Below are 17457 nucleotides of genomic sequence, written 5' to 3' on the forward strand. Positions count from 1 at the left end.
CCTACATCTGACTATTATCTTCTTCAGGGAGTTGGGAGAGGGAGGAATGAATTGCAAGATGTCATGAGACAATTGTCAAAAATTGTTTCTAAGTGTAATTGGATAAAAAAGAATAAAAAGGAAATGGCAAACCACTGCAGTATCTTGCTATGAAAACCCCAGATGGGGTCACGAAGAGTCTGACACAACTGAAAAAATAACTGGACAAAAACAAAACCTCACCTGTACAAATGAATGAATGAGGGGAAGCTAGGTGCTTCCGGTTTATCTTGCATGTAGCTTCTTTGAACCTATTCGTTTGCTTGTTGCATCCCCATTAGATTATAAACACCTTAAAGGCAAGGACTTTCTTTTGCCTCTTTTTATATCTTGGCACAGTGCCTGGCATATAGGAAGTGCTTAATATCCATCAATTAATAAAATAATTAATAGGTATTGACTGAAGCCTATGATTCCAGCTGAGGAAAATCATCTACAAGTAAGTTAGGTGACTTGTCTCAAGCCACAGAGCTAGTCGGCAGCAGAACTAGAAAGAAACTAGAATCTCCTGATGCCCTCCCCAGCCCGGGGCTCTTTTTGCCAGACTATTTGTTCTGTCTTTTGAGTTAGCTTTAAATCAAAGGTGATAATATTTCCATCATCGCCCTCATCATTATTGATATTCTTTCATTATTCCAGAAGGATTGATGAGCTAAGTGAATGCCTGGCTGCCCAAGAGAAGCTTGTTGAACAGCTGTCCAGAGAAAAGCAAGAACTTTTGCAGAATTTGGAAGAACTCAAGGGCATGGACATCCAGGTAAGACTCTGATTGCCTGCCTGGAAGATCATCTTCATCTTTTCTCTAACCCCAGTTCCTGGTCATTGGGACCATTTGGTGTCTGTATGCAGCCAATAGCCTTGCTCCACTATCTGAGATTCCTTACTTCATATAGTTCCTTAGTAAAATTGAATTGGATCAATTATTATTCAGTGGTGGAGCTGGAAAGAAGGCCTGGCTCTCTCTCCACTGAGTCACCTAGCAGTCCTTAAGGAGGAGTTCCTACCTTGTTCTGAGTAATGGTAGCCTCCTGAAGTGATTGCTTTGAAGGGAACATTCATTTAGATTAATAAACTGTGGCAGGTGGTTACAGAATTAGCCTAATGATCATATACATTCATTCTTTGCTTTTGGTAAATACTAAAATTCATGTTTCCATATTTAAAATGTTTCTTCAGACATCAATTCTTTCCAATGTCCACTATTTCAATTTCATTAGTATTTCCTCTACTGATACCGATTGCAATCAAGCAACAAGCAGGCACACCTTCTTTATGCCAGGCTCAGTGCTAGGCACTGAAGTTGCAAACACAGGGTTCCTTTCCCATAATAATTGTCCAGAGGAAAAGGGCTGCCTTCAGATGTAGTGGGCTTCCCCTTGCTGCAGGTCTTCAAGCAAGAATTGGATTATTATTTGTTGGTTAAGTTTTAGAAGGAATTGCTGATTAGCTATGAGCTGGGCTAAGAGCCTCTGATGACCCTCTGACTATGGATGTAGACTTGACAAAATATGGCTACAGACTGGATTTGTGTGATGATTCCAAAGTTGAAAACCTGACTGAAGAGAAGACTGTTGGCACCATCCACAGAAATAGGAGAGTTAGGAAGAGGGAAGGCATTGTGGGGAGAAAGACAACGAGCTGTGTTTTAGACATGATGAGTTTAAGATTCCTAAAAAGAAGGCAGTCTAATAGGTAGTTACTGATGAAGGACCGAAACTCAGGAGGGGAAACTAGGGCTGAATGTGTTGGTACGGGGACGGGCCTTCAGAGAGATGAACTGAACGTAGACAAAGCTAAGGGGATCAGTAAGGGAAGATGTGAGGAAAGTAGAGAAGAAGGTCCAAGCTAGAACTCTGGGAAACACCACACATGAGAGACAGGAGATGAGTGATTACCTACAAAAGAGACTGGGAAGGATTGATCTTAAAGGTAGGAAGAAAATAACTGAGCAGCATCCTAAAAACCTAAGGAAAAAGGAAATTTCTGGAAGGAAATGTGACAGAGAGGTAGGGAAGGAAGAGGCAAGACCACCAGGTTTGACAATTAAGATTGTTAATAATATTGCAGAGAAGAGTTTCAGTAAAAAAAAAATGAGGTAATTTTTAATTTAAAAAAAAAATTCCCAGTAAGGAATGGAAGAGAAGAAAAGGCAATTTATGTGGATAGTTTTTCCTAGGCCTTTGGCTGTACTTGGGAGGATGGTGCAGTCAAATGAAGGGTTTTTTGTTGTTGTTTTTATTTTTTCCAAGGCTGGGACAGATCTGGGAATATTTATAAGGCAGCAGGAAAAGAACCAGTAGGGAAGAAGAGACTGAAAAATTAGAGAGGTAGAATCAGGAAGTGGAGGAATAATATTGGCTTCAACAATAGAATTTAAGCACTTTGAGGAAAGACTCTTCATTGAGGGGTTTGGAGATTTTTTTTTTGTCTTTGGCTCTCTGGGATTCAGTGTCTGGAATATAATAGTAGACACTTAATAACTGTTTGTTGAAAGAATGCCTGACAACCACCACGCATTGACTCCCACTGGATGCTCATGCCTAGGCCCAGGAAAGAGTTCATAAGACTTTTGTAATTTATTTTGACAGAGCTCTTGGCTCATACTCTGTGTATCCTTATAATCTGATGATATTTCTCCCATTTTTCTTAACATTTAGAAGAACTTGGCATTAGAGAAACCCTTCTGAGGCATGGAGAATGAAATGCTCTCCTTCAATCCCATTCCCTGATTCTCTCCTTTGCTTCTGTGACTGGGAGGAGACTCACTCCCCATCTGCAGGCATTTTGAGTAGAGGAGTTTTATGGTGGCTTTTCCAAAGTAGTGTAAATATAGTTCAAACAGGTAATTAAAGCTTTCATGAAAGCCCCCAAGAATCTCATAAAAGCATGTTCCTCTCCCAAATACACCCCATGCCATGCCCCATCATGCTTGCACAGTGGAGACTACAGCCAAGAAGAGCAGAGGGAGGGATTTTAATTTACCTTCCCTAATTATAGACCATCCTGAGGAGATGCAATCAAGACAGTGGATTAGAAACTTGTTTTTTCTACTATAGCATTTTAGGGAAAATTATTCTCTTAGTTTAAACTATTCAATTGGGGGAGCTGTGACTGTGAGGAAAGTGAGCACCAAGATCTGGGGAAATTCCAAGGGTTTTTAGCCCTCATCTCTGATGATTATCTAGAAGGGAGAGCCAGTATAATTCATAAAATCAGCAGGCGATATTACAATGAAAACTGGGACCGGTGTTAATATCAGTACAGTTCTTATTCCTCGGTCCTGTACGGAAGGTAAATGCCACCTTAGGCCACTTGGTTGATTTCCCTAAAGGTCATTTCACATAGGAAAACACTCTTCTAGGAAAAAGTTCCCCTAGGGTCACTCACAAAGCTAGAATGTGTCAGAGGCAGGGCTCAAACCCTTGTACTCCCGACTCAGAAGCTGTATTTTCTGTTGTCCTTTAGTCACTTCACTTGTGTCTGACTCTTGGTGACCCCATTTGGGGTTTTCTTGGCAAAGATACTGGGGTGGTTTACCATTTTCTTCTCCAGCTCATTTGATCTGAGACCAACATGGTCAAGTGACTTGTCCAGGGTCTCACAACTGGTAAGTGTCAGGTAACTGGTAAGAACTCAGGTTTTCCTGAATCCAAGCCCAGTGCTATATCCTAAATCCAAGCCCAGTGCTATATACACTCCTACACCTATCCTCTATAGTCTAATACACATCATATTCTAGTAGTAGAATCTTTATAAAACAAATTCTCTCAAGTTCTAATTTTATCAACCCCTGGACTCCCTTGCTGCCACAGGACTTCTACCACGAGTTGGCAGCTGGGTTGCTAGAAATAAAGAGATTCTAGGGCACCTGCAGGAAAAGGTTAGAATTGCATAAGAGGATATTGATGGAATAACATTGTTCCATTTCCCCACCTTGCCATCCCACCCTACCCCGTCCTAGCCAGTTACTTCTTGTTCAGACCAAAGCACATGGATCTGAATTAAAAGAGACCCAGTGGCAGGTTCCATTTCAAATTCTCTAAGGGTCCCATTTGTATTAGGAGCGCCAGCTTGCCTCTCTCCTGCTCCCCTCTATTCTGTGGACACATATGGACTCAGCCTTGTCCTGTATCAACCTACAAAATCTCTTTTGCTAGGATACCATGTGCCTCAATAATGTGTGTAGAACATTTTGTTCCTCCAAAGTTGTGGGATGTTTTTGCTGATTATTAAGTTGATTTTTGGTAGCCAGCCCTCTCACAAAGCAGCAAAATGCCTCATCTTGACACAGCTTATTCATGGGTCCCAAGTCTGCCTTTAATGGGGTTGACAAGATTGGGACTTGAGAGGATTTGTTTTATAAACAAACAGGGACGTATGTGCTCTAGAAGTGGTTAGGGATAGGAGAGTAGTGACAGCCACACTTTCAGCAAGGACCATGAAGCATTCAATTCAATTCCAAATGAGTTGTGATCTAAACCAGGGAGGGTCAAAACCAGACAGGGAAGGTGCAAAGCTGTGGAAAGGGAGGTTCAACCAGCCTTATTGTTCTTTGCCATCTCGGTCTTTTGTGATTTTTATTGCAAGAGATGCACCCATAAGCAAGATGCATCAACAGGAGCTTTGACTGAATAAATGAAAAGTGCACCATGAGATCAGCAAAAGCAGAATATTAGTCAAGCAGCATCATTTCTGCTCTTACAAAGTAGTCATCACTCCTGACACTTTGTTTAGGCATGGTCTGGGCTCAAATATAAACAGTGCTGCCTATGCGACAAAGCATGCGATTTCCCAAAATAGCCCACATTCCCAGGTTGCCATGGAGAGATCTGACATGGAGCCTTAAGTCAAAAATATTCCACATGCTTGATGCAGAGACTGAACACGTCACAGGAATTAATGGCCCCAGGCAGCTCCAGGATGCTCACATATAAGGAGATTTCTCAGAGCCGCTTGGTGCAATCTCCTGCCAGCGTGGACACCTAGTAAATCTTCAGGCAGAGTTTCAGTTTACAGATCCTCGTCCAGCAGCCCTGTGTCCTAGACACCCTTTAGAAGTATGTCCATGACAGCCCTTATCGGTTAACGCAGAAGAATGCTGAAACTTCATAATCAGCCCTTTCACCCAGTTAAAAGGTGTGAGATTTATTTCCATCTCCTCCATCAAATATTGATAAGACACCTGCTTCTGGGTTCAAGGCTATGGGGTCTGCCCTGTGCTTACCTCTCCTCTCTAGTTCATCTTCTATCCAGATGCCAGAGCCTGACCTCTTCCCACTTTGAACTAATTTGTGCCTATTTTGTACATACTTACATGTGTACGTGTTGTCTGATCCAGTAGCATGTAAGTTTCTAATGTAAGAGAAGATCCTCCCTTGAAGGCAAGGACTGTTGTTTCATTTTTATCTTTATAGCTCTGGGATCTATCAGTGTTTGCAGCATAGTTGGTGTTCAATAAATGTTTGTTGTTTGATTGATTGGTAGTTGGGGAGTTAGATTAAGAAATAATTAATGAAGGAAGTATATTTTCCAAATATGTCCCAAAAGAGAGGCCCAGACAGTAATCAAGTGGGTAGGGGTGATGAAAAAGAATTCACAGAGAAGGTAGGACTTGAAAGTTGGAGTTAACAAGTGAGTAGGGGGCAGTTAGGTGGCTCATATGTATGGAGAATTAGGCCTGGAGATGGGGGACCCTGGATTCAAATCCAGCATCAGACACTTCCTAGTTATATGATCCTGGGGAAGTCACTTAGCCCTGTTTGCCTTGTCCTTGCCATTCCATCTTAGATTTGTGACTGTAAAGATAATTTTAGGGTTGTGACTTAAAATCTAAATTAATTGGTTTCCAGGGGGGAAAAAATCCTAAATAAAATACCCAAGCCAGTCTGGAAATTTATAGTAATTTTAATTCATATAGAGGGAAGGATTTTAAGGAGAAAGAGTGCCCCCTGTGCCAGGGGGAGTTCAAGATCTCCTCCGCTAGATCTCTGAAGGAGATTAGAGGCTTCTAAGAGGATGAAGTTTGGAAAGTAAAGGAGGGAAAACTCAGCTAGAAAACTCACCACTGAACCAGAAAATAGCTGTAGCCATGCCAAGATGCCAAAAGGCCCAGCACACTGCCACCAGCCACCTCTCCGCCACCAAAGGTACCAGAGAGAGGAAGTGACCCGAAATATATAGACCTTTTACTCCTGTGTCCTGTCATCTAAATTTTCATGTCTACCAATCATACCAGAGGCTTTTCTCCAGGACTGCCCATTCTTTAGTTCTCATCTTCTTTGATTAGATTATATCTTTTGAGTTACTTAACACTTCTTTGTTAAGTTCACCTTTTGTTAGTTACCTTTTTGTGATTAATTTACCCTTTATAATTACTTAACACCTTTTTGTATTAAGATCTTAAAATAGACTTAGCTTAAAGTTCTAGCTTCACTATAAAGTAAGAACTAAGTACCTTCATTGTTCAATCAGGAGATTACAATTTCATCTTCATAAAGTAAGATCTAAGTAGGGTGGAGTAATCTAAATTTCACATTACTGAGATAGAAAATAGGCATTTAATTAAAAAAAAAGGATAGGTAGGATTTTGGTGTGCAATGGAGGGATTGACAAGTAGGGTGTTCCAAACAAGGTCAATGATTTATGCAATAGTTTGGTTTTTTTGTTTTTGTTTTTTAAATCCTTACCTTCCATCTTAGAATCAATAGTGTGTACTGGTTCTAAGGCAGAAGATTGGTAAGGGCTAGGCAATGGGGGTTTAATGATTTGCCCAGGGTCACACAGCTAGGAAGTGTCTGAGGCCAGATTTGAACCCCCCAGTATCAATTTAAAAACATTAGGTAAAAGTTATTATTTTTTTTGCCAGCACACCAAGGCTCATGTCTATATCTCCTGGGGGAATTGGAGACCAGAAATGTTACTGATTATATCTGTCTGGAAGAATAAAAGCAGTTAGAGTAAAAATCTAGGGGATAAATCCAGTTATGAATTTAGTTGACCCCAGGCTTAATTTCAGGCTTGCATACCTGACCTCTTCTCTGAGGACCATATCCATAACAAGAGCCTGTGGTCTCTGACCTGGGCCTCTCCTAGTTTGGCACCAGCTCCATATTTATGCTGGACAGTTCTACTCTTTTTAAATGACAGATAACTCAAAACACAGTCTGTGCTAAACTCGAGTCTCCCTTTCCCCCCATACACTGGCTTCCTTTCTCATTACCCTCTTTCTGTTAGAGATAAGACCCTCTCTCAATCACCCAGTTAAATACTCTGGAGACATTTTAACTTCCCTCTTCCCCATGTCCTGAGTATTTCTTGCTTTAAAATGTTTGCCATATTTATTCCTTTCTCTCTACATACCCTACTGTCAAGCTAATCACCCTGTCATCATCTCAAGCACAAGCCTTTATGACTCTATTGCTGCTCTCTGACTCTTCAGATCTATTTCTTCACATTTGAACTTTTAGAATTCTAGCATAAATGGGCAAGCAGCTGGATGGTGCAGTAGGTGGAATGCTGGGCCTGGAGTTAGAAAATCCGGAATTTGAATCTGTTCTCAAATACTTCCTCTATGACTCTGGGCAAGTCATTTAACCTCTGTCTGCCTCAATATCCTCATCTGTAAAATGGGCATGATAATTGCACCTATCCTCATGCAAGGGGAAGTATAAAATGAAGTATTAAAGTATTTTTAAACCTTAAAGTGCTTTCTAATGACTGTTATGTTGTTATTATGATAACAATTGACTACTTCAATCTTGGAAGTGGCCCTAGAAAAATCGGTATCTATCTTTGACTCACCATGCTTACTCCCAGAGTTTCCTCTGTTGAAAAATCATCCAATGTAGCTTGTGCCTAGGTTTCCACAGATGTGGATGAGTGTTTCCATATCCCCTACAGGTATTTAAGATAACACATGCTCAGTTGGTACAGTTCTGAATGAATTAGTCACTGAGACAAGAGTTACCTTCTTCTTAACAAGATGCCAATGGGCATGTCTACAGCCTCTAGAGGGAAGAGCTTTCAAAAGTCCTAAACAAAGTCTCAGCAAGATCAAGAGCCAGCCCTAGAAGATGGGAGGTCCTAGGTTTGAATCTGATCTCAGACACTTCTCAGCTGTATGACCCTGGGCAAGTCACTTGACCCCTATTGCCCAGCCCTTACCACTTTTCTGCCTTGGAATCAATACACAGTGTTGTTTCCAAGATGGAAGGTAAGGGTTTAATAAAAAATAATTAAAAAAAAAAGGCTCTGCACATAGTAAACCTCAAGCTGACTGGGTTACTCCCCTGATCAATTTACATTAGCATCTATTGATTAAGAAAATAGATAATGACCAAGTGAGGACTGATACTTATATAGATATTAAGACCCTTTGCAATAATTTTTTCCCCTGGGAATTTTTGGTCTACAAGTTGAGTAAACTATAAGTAAACTAAACTGAGTTTAGTTTTAAAAAGGCATCTCAGGAATCTCAGGAATCCTTTATGCTCTTAAAAATTATAGATGAACTCTCCCAAATAATTTTTATGTAGTATTGAAAAAAAATTTAAATCTTTATCTTCTGTCTTAGAATCAATTCTTAGTATCAATTCTAAAGCAGAAGAGTGGTAAGGGCTTGGTAATTAGGGTTAAATGACTTGCCCAGGATCACACAGTTTAAAAATTAAAATTTAGGGGAAACTGAGGCAGGTAGAAATTAGTTTCTCTCTGCAAGGAGTATTATATTTTTATGAGGTTTATTAAAGGTTAAGGATTAAAGAAAATACAGAATAAGAAAGCACATGTCTAGGCCAGAGAGGCCTAGACAAGATAACCTCACATCATGAAAAAGACGTGTCTGCTCCAAAACGGAAGTCCAAAAGGGGCTGAGCCTATTCACAACCAGTTTTAAATACCCCATCTCACTCTCAGCCCAGGTGAGAATGCAGTGAGATTAGAGGGCATTCTGGGGAAGTGGAGCAAGGATTTCTGGGGATTGAAGTCCTGGATTTGTCTATTTTTACAACAGCCAAGATGGGTCTGGGAACAGATTTGAACCCTTATCTATTGAAATTTACAGTGTCAAATTAAAATGTCTTGGCATTATTATAAAAATAAGTTTGACTCACATGAAAGGGTCTTGGAGATCTCCAGCCTACACTTTGAGAACTGCTGGTCTAAAGAGATCACTAAAAAGACCTCTTTCTACCATTTACCATCTATTTGAAATTGGCAAATCCTCTAACCTTTATGAATGGGTTGGGGACAGTTAGAAGATTCTCTAGAACCTTCATCTGTAGAAAAATTGTAACCCAAGCGGGATCACTAGAGCTTTTTTCTGGGGTGCAAGTAGGCAGCTGACATCCAAGAGATATATCTCTTTCCTGCCACTATTGGCACTGTCATAACCTCCACATCCTTATGGGGCACTTGGGAGCTATCAGGTCAGATATTCCCCAGTGCAGCAAACAGGCACAGCTTCTACTGAGAATTGGCTTCCATTACTACAGGATCTCTCCACCTCTCCAACAGAATTTGCCCTAGGCTCAGAAGTGCTAGTCATTTGGGATAATAATAACTTATAAGACTGTTGGGAGGATCTAATGAGATAACATATGAGAAAACTCTTTGTAAACTGTAAAGTACTTCACAAATAAGGTATATAAATGCTTGGTGACTAGATTTTAATTATGTTTAATTATTTTATTTCTCACCCAATGTCTACTATATCTATCAATCTAGTTTCCCTTCATACTTGAGATAATCATTAGTACCAGTAATTTTATTCTGAATTATCTAAATGTTAAATAAGACCTTCAGTATCCTCCCAACAATATATCTTAATCTAGTTATAAATTAGACATCATTTTTAGGTTTTAAAAAATCTACGTAAGGTAGTAACAGGAAGAATCATGAAACTCTTAACTTGCTAATTGGGTCACTTGTAGAAATTTTTTTGTTGTTGTTGTTATACTCTAGGTGGTGAAGTATATAGGGTACCAGGCCTGTCCTGAGTTCTAATCTGACCCCAGATACTGACTAGCTTTATGACCCTGGACAAGTCACTTAAATCTGTTTGCCTCAGTTTCTCCACCTGTAAAATCAACTGGAGAAGAAAATGGCAAACCTCTCCAGTTTTTTTGGCCAATAAAACCCCAGGTGGGGTCATGAAGAGTTGGATATGACTGAGCAACAAATGTTGTCTTCCAAATTTTTAGTAATTGTAAAATAGATCCATTGAAATAGACCCATCAATTATATAATTATAATAGCCAACATCTATGTAGTACTTTAAAGGCAATATAAGTTCACCCATTCAATTGCAATTTTCTTAAGGGTAGAGACTGTCTTTTTTGTATTTTTATTCCCAGAGCTTAGAGCAGTGCCTAGTATAGAGTGGCGGGGCTGATATATGTTTGAGGACTGACTGACTAGAAAATTCACCCTTCTTGGGAGCTTGATTTTTGTCATCTATTTCTAGCCTATCACTATGGCAGCTAATGTATAGAGTAGTGGGCTTGGAATTGGGAAAACTCTCAAGATACTTCCTAGCTGTGTGACCCTGGGCAAGTCACTTTGTTGTGGGGTTCAGAGGTGAACCCCTGGGGTTTGGGAAGGGTACCTTTTGCAAGAATTCAAGACTCCAAAACTTGGCTTAAAAATAAAGAGAAATTTATTAATTTGGAAAGTAATGTTGAATCTGACCAGGAGGAAGCATAGGTGGAAGCCTGCCTCCTAGGTGGAACAGCATGGGTGGAAGAGCTGCTCCTCAGGAGGACAGCAAGACAGCATGAGTGGAGCAACCTGGAGGGTTGGCTCCCAGAAGGCCTCAGTTCTGGGGTTTTCATATTCTTTTACAGCAGTGAGGATATGACTCTGGGGCAAGGGGTTGGGGAGGAGGTTTACCCAAAGGCATGGAGGTGGCTCTCCTGATTTGGAGGACTCATGGATGAGGTGTGTCTCTTTGTCCATCTCATATCAATGGGAAAACCAAAGGGGGATGATCCTCTCCGGGTCAGATGTTTTGGGTTGGGAGCCAGAGGGTGTAAGGAAGCAAAGGAACTTCCCTGATGATAGTTTGCCTGAGTTTCTAGGGGTACAATGCCCACGCCAAGTTAACCCCCATTGCCTTGCCCTTACTGCTCTCCTGCCTTAGACCCAATACACACAGTATTGATTCTAAGACAGAAGGTAAGGGCTTGTTTGTTTGTTTTAAATGATCTGGAGAAGGAAGGGCAAACCCCTCCAGTGTCTTTACCAAGTAAATCCCAAAAGAGGTCAGGAAGAGTCAGACAACTGAAAGGACTTAGCAATAACAATAGGTTATCACCTGAGAGACAGTGTGTTGCCTAGTGGTTAGAGTCAGGTTCAAATCCCTCCAACTCATACTAGCTCTCTGACCTTGGAGAAGTCACTTCAGACCTCCCAGTGCTTCAAGGAATTTTCTGAGATTTATCTAAGTCATAAATCTCTTGGTGGAGGGAGTTCCCTGCTCTGATGAAATCACAAATCCTTATATTAGCCTAATGTTGGGTGACTCCCAGTGAAGATAGAAGGATCAACAAGCCAGAGGATCTACCAACTGGGAAGGCTGAGGTCTTTTTATAACATAATGACTTTGTTTCTACCAATAACATAGTCAAATGCCAGGAAAGTACTGAGTTTAGGTTCTGGCTCTACTCAAGTCACTTTAGCTTTAATTTGGTGTCAGTTTTCTTCTCTGTAAAATGGGAATTAGTAATATTTGTATCTGGGCAGCTAGGTGTTGAGGTAGATGGAGTGTCTGGCTGGAGTCAGGCAGACTTGAGTTCAAAGGTGGGCTCAGGCACTTACTAGCTGTGTGACCCTAGGTAAATCACTTCACTCTGTTTGCCTCAGTTTCCTCATCTGTCAAAAAAGCTGGAGAAGGAAACGGCCAACCATTCTAGTATCTTTGCCAAAGATCCCCAAATGGAGTTACAAAGAGGAAGAAATGATTGAAAAACAATTGAATAGCCACAGATATTAATGACACACTAGAAGTGTGTAAGTGAAAAAGTACTGGGTAGATATGAATGTTAATCAGTGAAATGCCCTTTTAAAAATAGGCCTTCTGACATATTGAAAATCCATGCTGTGGCCGGCTTTTCCCTAGACACCAGGGTTAAGGTGAGGTCTGGATACACCCTTCCATTCCTTCTCTCAGTCTGGGTGGATCAGGGTATACTCCCTATTTCACAGATAACAGCTGCATTTCTGAAGAATCTGGCTCAACACGCCCTGACTTGAAACTCCTACTACAGGGGGCTCACAACTATAATCACAGGACACTTAATTTTATCTTAATGTTAACCTGAAAATACCCAGAACCACCAAAGCAACAAGAGTTTAATCAGGATGAGGGAGACAAAGCTCTTATGGCCACCACACAGAGCCAAGCTCTGAGACTTGGGGAACACTTAGGAATACTCACCAAGAATGGGAATTCCCATCGAACTGAAGAACTTGGGGTCTCATCTATACTTTAGGGAGTATAGGAAAGGAAGGACAACTGACTGGCTGACATGGAGGCTAGGGAAAGAGGATAGAATACCAATAAGAGAAACTAAGCTAAGCTAAGACAAAAAGGGTACTTAAGAGTTATTTTCCGTCTGTGACTGAACCTACTAACAATCCTATTTGGGGGATCCAGGGGTGCTTGGGGGTTTCATAAAATAAGCTGATCTTGAGATATTTCTCCAAATTTCAGAGTTAAGAAAAAAGAATCTCCTTTATAATATATCTTACACTCATGGCCTTTGACTGAATTGCTTTGATTTCATGTCAGGGCCATTATATGTAGAATTAAATAACTTATTATATATAATTTTATATGTTATACTATATAATTATTATTAAAAAGGTATTATAATATAAAGGAAGGGAGAGAAAAAAGAAGAATTTATTAAATGCTTTCAATTTGCCTGGTACAAATTCAAGTAAAAAAAAAAAAGGCAGTCCCTGCCTTCAGGGAACTTACATTCTAAGGTGGGAAGACCAGTAATGAGAGAGAGAGAGAGAGAGAGATAAAGGTCACCTCTTCCTAGAGTTTGGTTTTGAAGCTTGGAAGTCAGGGAAAATTAGAAAGAGAATGAAGACTGAAAAGGCAGAGGCAGAAACAGGAAGGGAACCAAGTCTGGCCAGCCTCAGCCTCTCCACAAAATGGAGGCCCAAGGAAGAATTCCCCTTTGGAGGAAATGGAAGGACCTTGTGGAGGGGCATCCAGACTTTGAGGGAAGTTCCTGCATGAGACAGCAGCAGAAGAATGGTTTGGAAGTCCAGAACTCCATAGATAGAGGGCTAGAAGAGGAAGTCCCACAACCCAACCACCATACTCCTCAAAATGAAACAACCAGTTGGCTTTTTTTTCTTTAGTTGAATATGACAATAGCTTGGCATGAATATTTACATACCAGACTGAGACTCTTCGAAAACAGGTTATGCAATTTATTATAATTGCATTCAAACCCATGTTGGAGTCCAAAATTTGGGTGAGCAGAATTATGAAATTATCTGTCTTGAGAAATAAGGCGCCTTCTTGGGGAAGGCTGGTACAACTGGGGATCTACTTATTTGGGGATCTAAAATAAGTAATATAAAATTATATGAAATAAATTCTAATATCTTATTTCATTATACATATGGCTCTGACATGTCAAAGCAATTCAATCAGAGGCTCTCAAGTTATGAACCCTCTATGGTTTAAAGGAAAAAGCAATGAACTGAAGACAGGGGCTCAAACTCTTCACAGCTCCTTTACTAGTTGGGTGGTTTTTGACAATACACTCACTTCCTGTAGTCATCCTCTGTAAAATGGGAATCATAATAGTGACACTCCCTCTCTCCTGGGGTTGTGAAGAAAATGACCTTTAAAACAAAGCATCATATAATGTGAGAGATGATTAAACTGGATATGAGCTGCAGCAGTCACATCAGGTACAGGGTCTTGCTCATAAGACATACTTAAAAATAAATGAATGAATTAAAGTGATGTATGGATCAAACCATACATCCATCTTGAGCATAGGATCAGACATAGAAGGACAGAAGGAGGGGGCAGCTGGGTAGCTCAGTGGATTGAGAGCCAGGCCTAGAGACAGGAGGTCTTGGGTTCAAATCTAGCCTCTGACACTTCCCAGCTGTGTGACCCTGGGCAAGTCACTTGACCCCCATTGCATAGCCCTTATCACTCTTCTGCCTTGGAGCCAATACATAGTATTGACTCACTCCAAGACGGAAGGTAAGGGTTTTAAAAAAAAAAAGAAGAAAGGTAGAAGGAACCATCTAAAACAGTCCCCTTATTTTGCAATAGATGAAGCTGAGACCCAAAAGGTTTTAGTGATTTGCTCAAATATAGATAGTAAGTGTCAGAGGCAGATTTTTTTTTCATTCAAAGATATTTTATTTTCCTAATTACATGCAATAACAATTGTCTACACATGTTTTCTTGAAATTATAAGATCCAGATTGTCTTATTCTCTCCTTTTGCCCCCCTCACTTGGAGATGGTAAGCAATTTGAGCTGGGTTATGCATATATTATCATATTGTAAAAAAATACACATATAAAACCAAAACCCCAAATAAAACCATAAATATACTAAAGTGAAAAATCGTATGCTTTGATCTACATTCTGACTCCAATAGTTCTTTCTCTGGAGGTGAGCAGCATTCTTTATCAGAGGTAGAGGCAAGATTTTGAGCCTAACTCTCTATGCGAGGAGTTCTTAACTTTTGTGTGTGTGCCATGAACTCCTCTAGCAGTTTGGTAAAGTCTATGAACTCCTTCTCAGAAGAAAAGTTTTAAAAGTACAGAATAAAATATGTAGGATTACAAAGAAAATCAGATATAGGGCCATCCAAGTTCACGAACTACCATGAACCCCTCTGTTCTATTGCTAGAACCAGTTAATATCTCTACTGTTAAAAAACTGCTGCTACTTTGTTATTGTTGAGTTCTGTCTGCCTCTCCAATACCCTGTTTGTTTTTTTGTTTGTTTGTTTTGTTTTGTTTTGTTTTGTTTTTGGCAAAGATACTGAAGTGGTTTGCCATTTTCTTCTCCAGATCATTTTTACAGATGAGGAAACTGAGGCAGAGTTAAGTGACTTTGCCCAGGGTTGCATATAGGAACTATCTGAGTGCCAGATTTGAACTCACAAAGACAGGTCTCCCTATCCATTCCCAGTCTCTATTCACCTTGCTATCTAGCTGCCACTGGAACCTTAAAGACCATCTTATCTATCCTCTTCATCTTACAGACAGAATTCCAGAGAAGTGGCAGCTAGGTGGTGAAGTAGAGGCAGAAAGATTTGGGTTCAACTCTTGTACCAGATATTTAAACTTTCTGACCTTGGGCAAATCACAACTTCTGCCTCAGTTTTCTCTCATTTCTGTAAAATGGAGATAATAATAGTACCTACTTTGCAGTACTGTTATAAGCATCAAATGAGATAATGTACTTAGCACAATGCCTGGTGTGTAGGAGGGAATCAGTAAATGTTTGCTCCCTTTCCACTGAAGTAATAACTAAACCTGGGCAAGATTCAGACCCAAATTTTCAAGTTTTAGCCAAATCCAGGGTTTTTACCCTAAGCTTCTGGTAAAGGATCCCCTCTAAGCTTATTCTTTTTATTTTTTAAAACTCTTATCTCCTGTTTTAGTATCAGTTCCAAGGCAAAAGAGTAGTAAGGGCTGGGCATTTGAGGTTAAGTGACTTGCCTAAGGTCACACATCTAGGAAGTATCTGAGTCCATATTTGAAACAAGGTCCTCCTGACTCCAGACCTGGCTCGATCCTCTGAGCCACCTAACTGCCCCCTCTATGCTTCTTATAAAATTCCCTCTCCTCGGCACTGCTCCATCTTTCTTAGTCACTCTATTTGTGAAATAGCCAGCCCTAGGACTTTCTCCTTGCTGATCTGTCATCTTCCCAAGATATCTGCTTCTCAGAATTAGACCACATTACTGTCTTCAATGGCTTTCATGTTTCTTAATTTACTTTTTTTTAAAAAAACCTTTTTCCCTATCACTGAACCTTTAGCTACAGAGACTGGATTGTCTTCTGACTTCTCTTGGGCCCTGAGCCTGAGTAGTTCCCCGAGTTTCTAGATCACAGCAAGCAGATTGGTCTGGTACAACAGAAAGAGCAATTTGGCCTTTTTTAACTGTTTTTTTTTTTAATTAAAAATTTGGCTTTTTTAATGAAGAAATTTTAAATTAAAAGCCTCACCTTCTGTCTTAGAATCATTATAAGCATTGGTTCTAAGACTGAGATAGGTAAGGGTTAGGCAATGGGGGTTAAGTGACCTGCCCAGTGTCTCACAGCTAGGAAGTGTCTGAGACCATATTGGAACCCAGGACCTCCTTTCTCTAGACATGGATCTCAATTCACAGAGCCACTTAGGTGCCCCTAATTTGCATTTAAAATCAGAAGACCTGTTTTCAAGTCCTGCACCTACTGTTTTCTATCTTTATCATCTTGGGCAAATCTTCACCTTTCTCATGTATAAAATGAGGTTGAATTAGATGCTCATTTTCTTCTCTTCCCTTTCTGATTCTATGTTCTGCCACACCAAATTCTAAACGACCATTTCCACTTTCTACTCCAGCCTTGGTCTAGTATCCAGTTCCCTCTTCCCTTTCTTTGCTACAAACTGCTAACTATAGAGTGTTGTTTTGTTTTGTTTTTTAAACAAGGGAAAAGAGAATAAAAACATGGGGGTGGGTGGGAAATCCCAGGATAAGGTAATTAGAAAAGCATTAAAAAAAAAAACTACCGAGTGCCAGAATGAAAGGTGTCCAAGTTAATCTTTTAAAATTCCTGAGCCTAACTCAGACTTAATGGCCTCTAGATAATGAGTATCTCTGACTTCCTTCTGATCCCAAAAGAGAATGTCTTCTCCTCCAGAAGTCTCCTTGTTTCTAAAAGAGGATTTGCCTACTTGAGTGCCCTAGATTGGGCTCATTGGCCCATTCAGGGTTTTGTGACAAAACAATCAAATGTGATAAAGTATGTAAACGCTTTGTGTTTTTTTTATTTGAAAAATTACTTAATTAATTTAGAATATTTTTCCATGGTTACATGATTCATGTTCTTTCTCTCCCCTCCTCTTATCCCCCTCCCGTAGCCAATGAGCAATTCCACTGGGTTTTACATGTGTCATTGATCTTTGTGTTCTTTAAGGCTATATAAATGCTATTTAAAAAAAAAAATTCATTACGGACCCATTCTCATTCAATCAGAACTCTCCCTTGATTGCATGAAAGTTTTCTGTCGTGCTTTGCCCCTTTGCCAAATACTTGGAAACAGGCTATTTCCATTCGGGCAGTTTTCTAGTCCCATTGGGTTGCGTTACTTTTTTCAATCCCCACACTTCAGAAGTTCTCTGTTTTCCTTTTTCCTGGATAGTTTGTTCTGAGTA

At 40.1% G+C, this 17457-nt stretch overlaps 1 protein-coding gene across 16 annotated transcripts in view; it reads left to right on the top strand.

Annotated features, from left to right (window-relative positions):
* Positions 1-17457, top strand: part of LOC100617812 (myomegalin) — a 312633-nt gene that overhangs the window by 182786 nt on the left and 112390 nt on the right. For 14 of the 16 annotated variants that reach the window (XM_056819272.1, XM_007485320.3, XM_056819284.1 and 11 more), the window contains one exon: positions 679-796. In XM_056819272.1, the coding sequence (XP_056675250.1) occupies positions 679-796 (118 nt within the window). The remainder of the gene's footprint in view (positions 1-678; positions 797-17457) is intronic. The other 2 variants (XM_056819273.1, XM_056819291.1) reach the window with 1 other exon arrangement.

The sequence above is a fragment of the Monodelphis domestica genome, chromosome 2 (genome assembly GCF_027887165.1).
Source record: "Monodelphis domestica isolate mMonDom1 chromosome 2, mMonDom1.pri, whole genome shotgun sequence".
Taxonomy (NCBI): Eukaryota; Metazoa; Chordata; class Mammalia; order Didelphimorphia; family Didelphidae; genus Monodelphis; species Monodelphis domestica.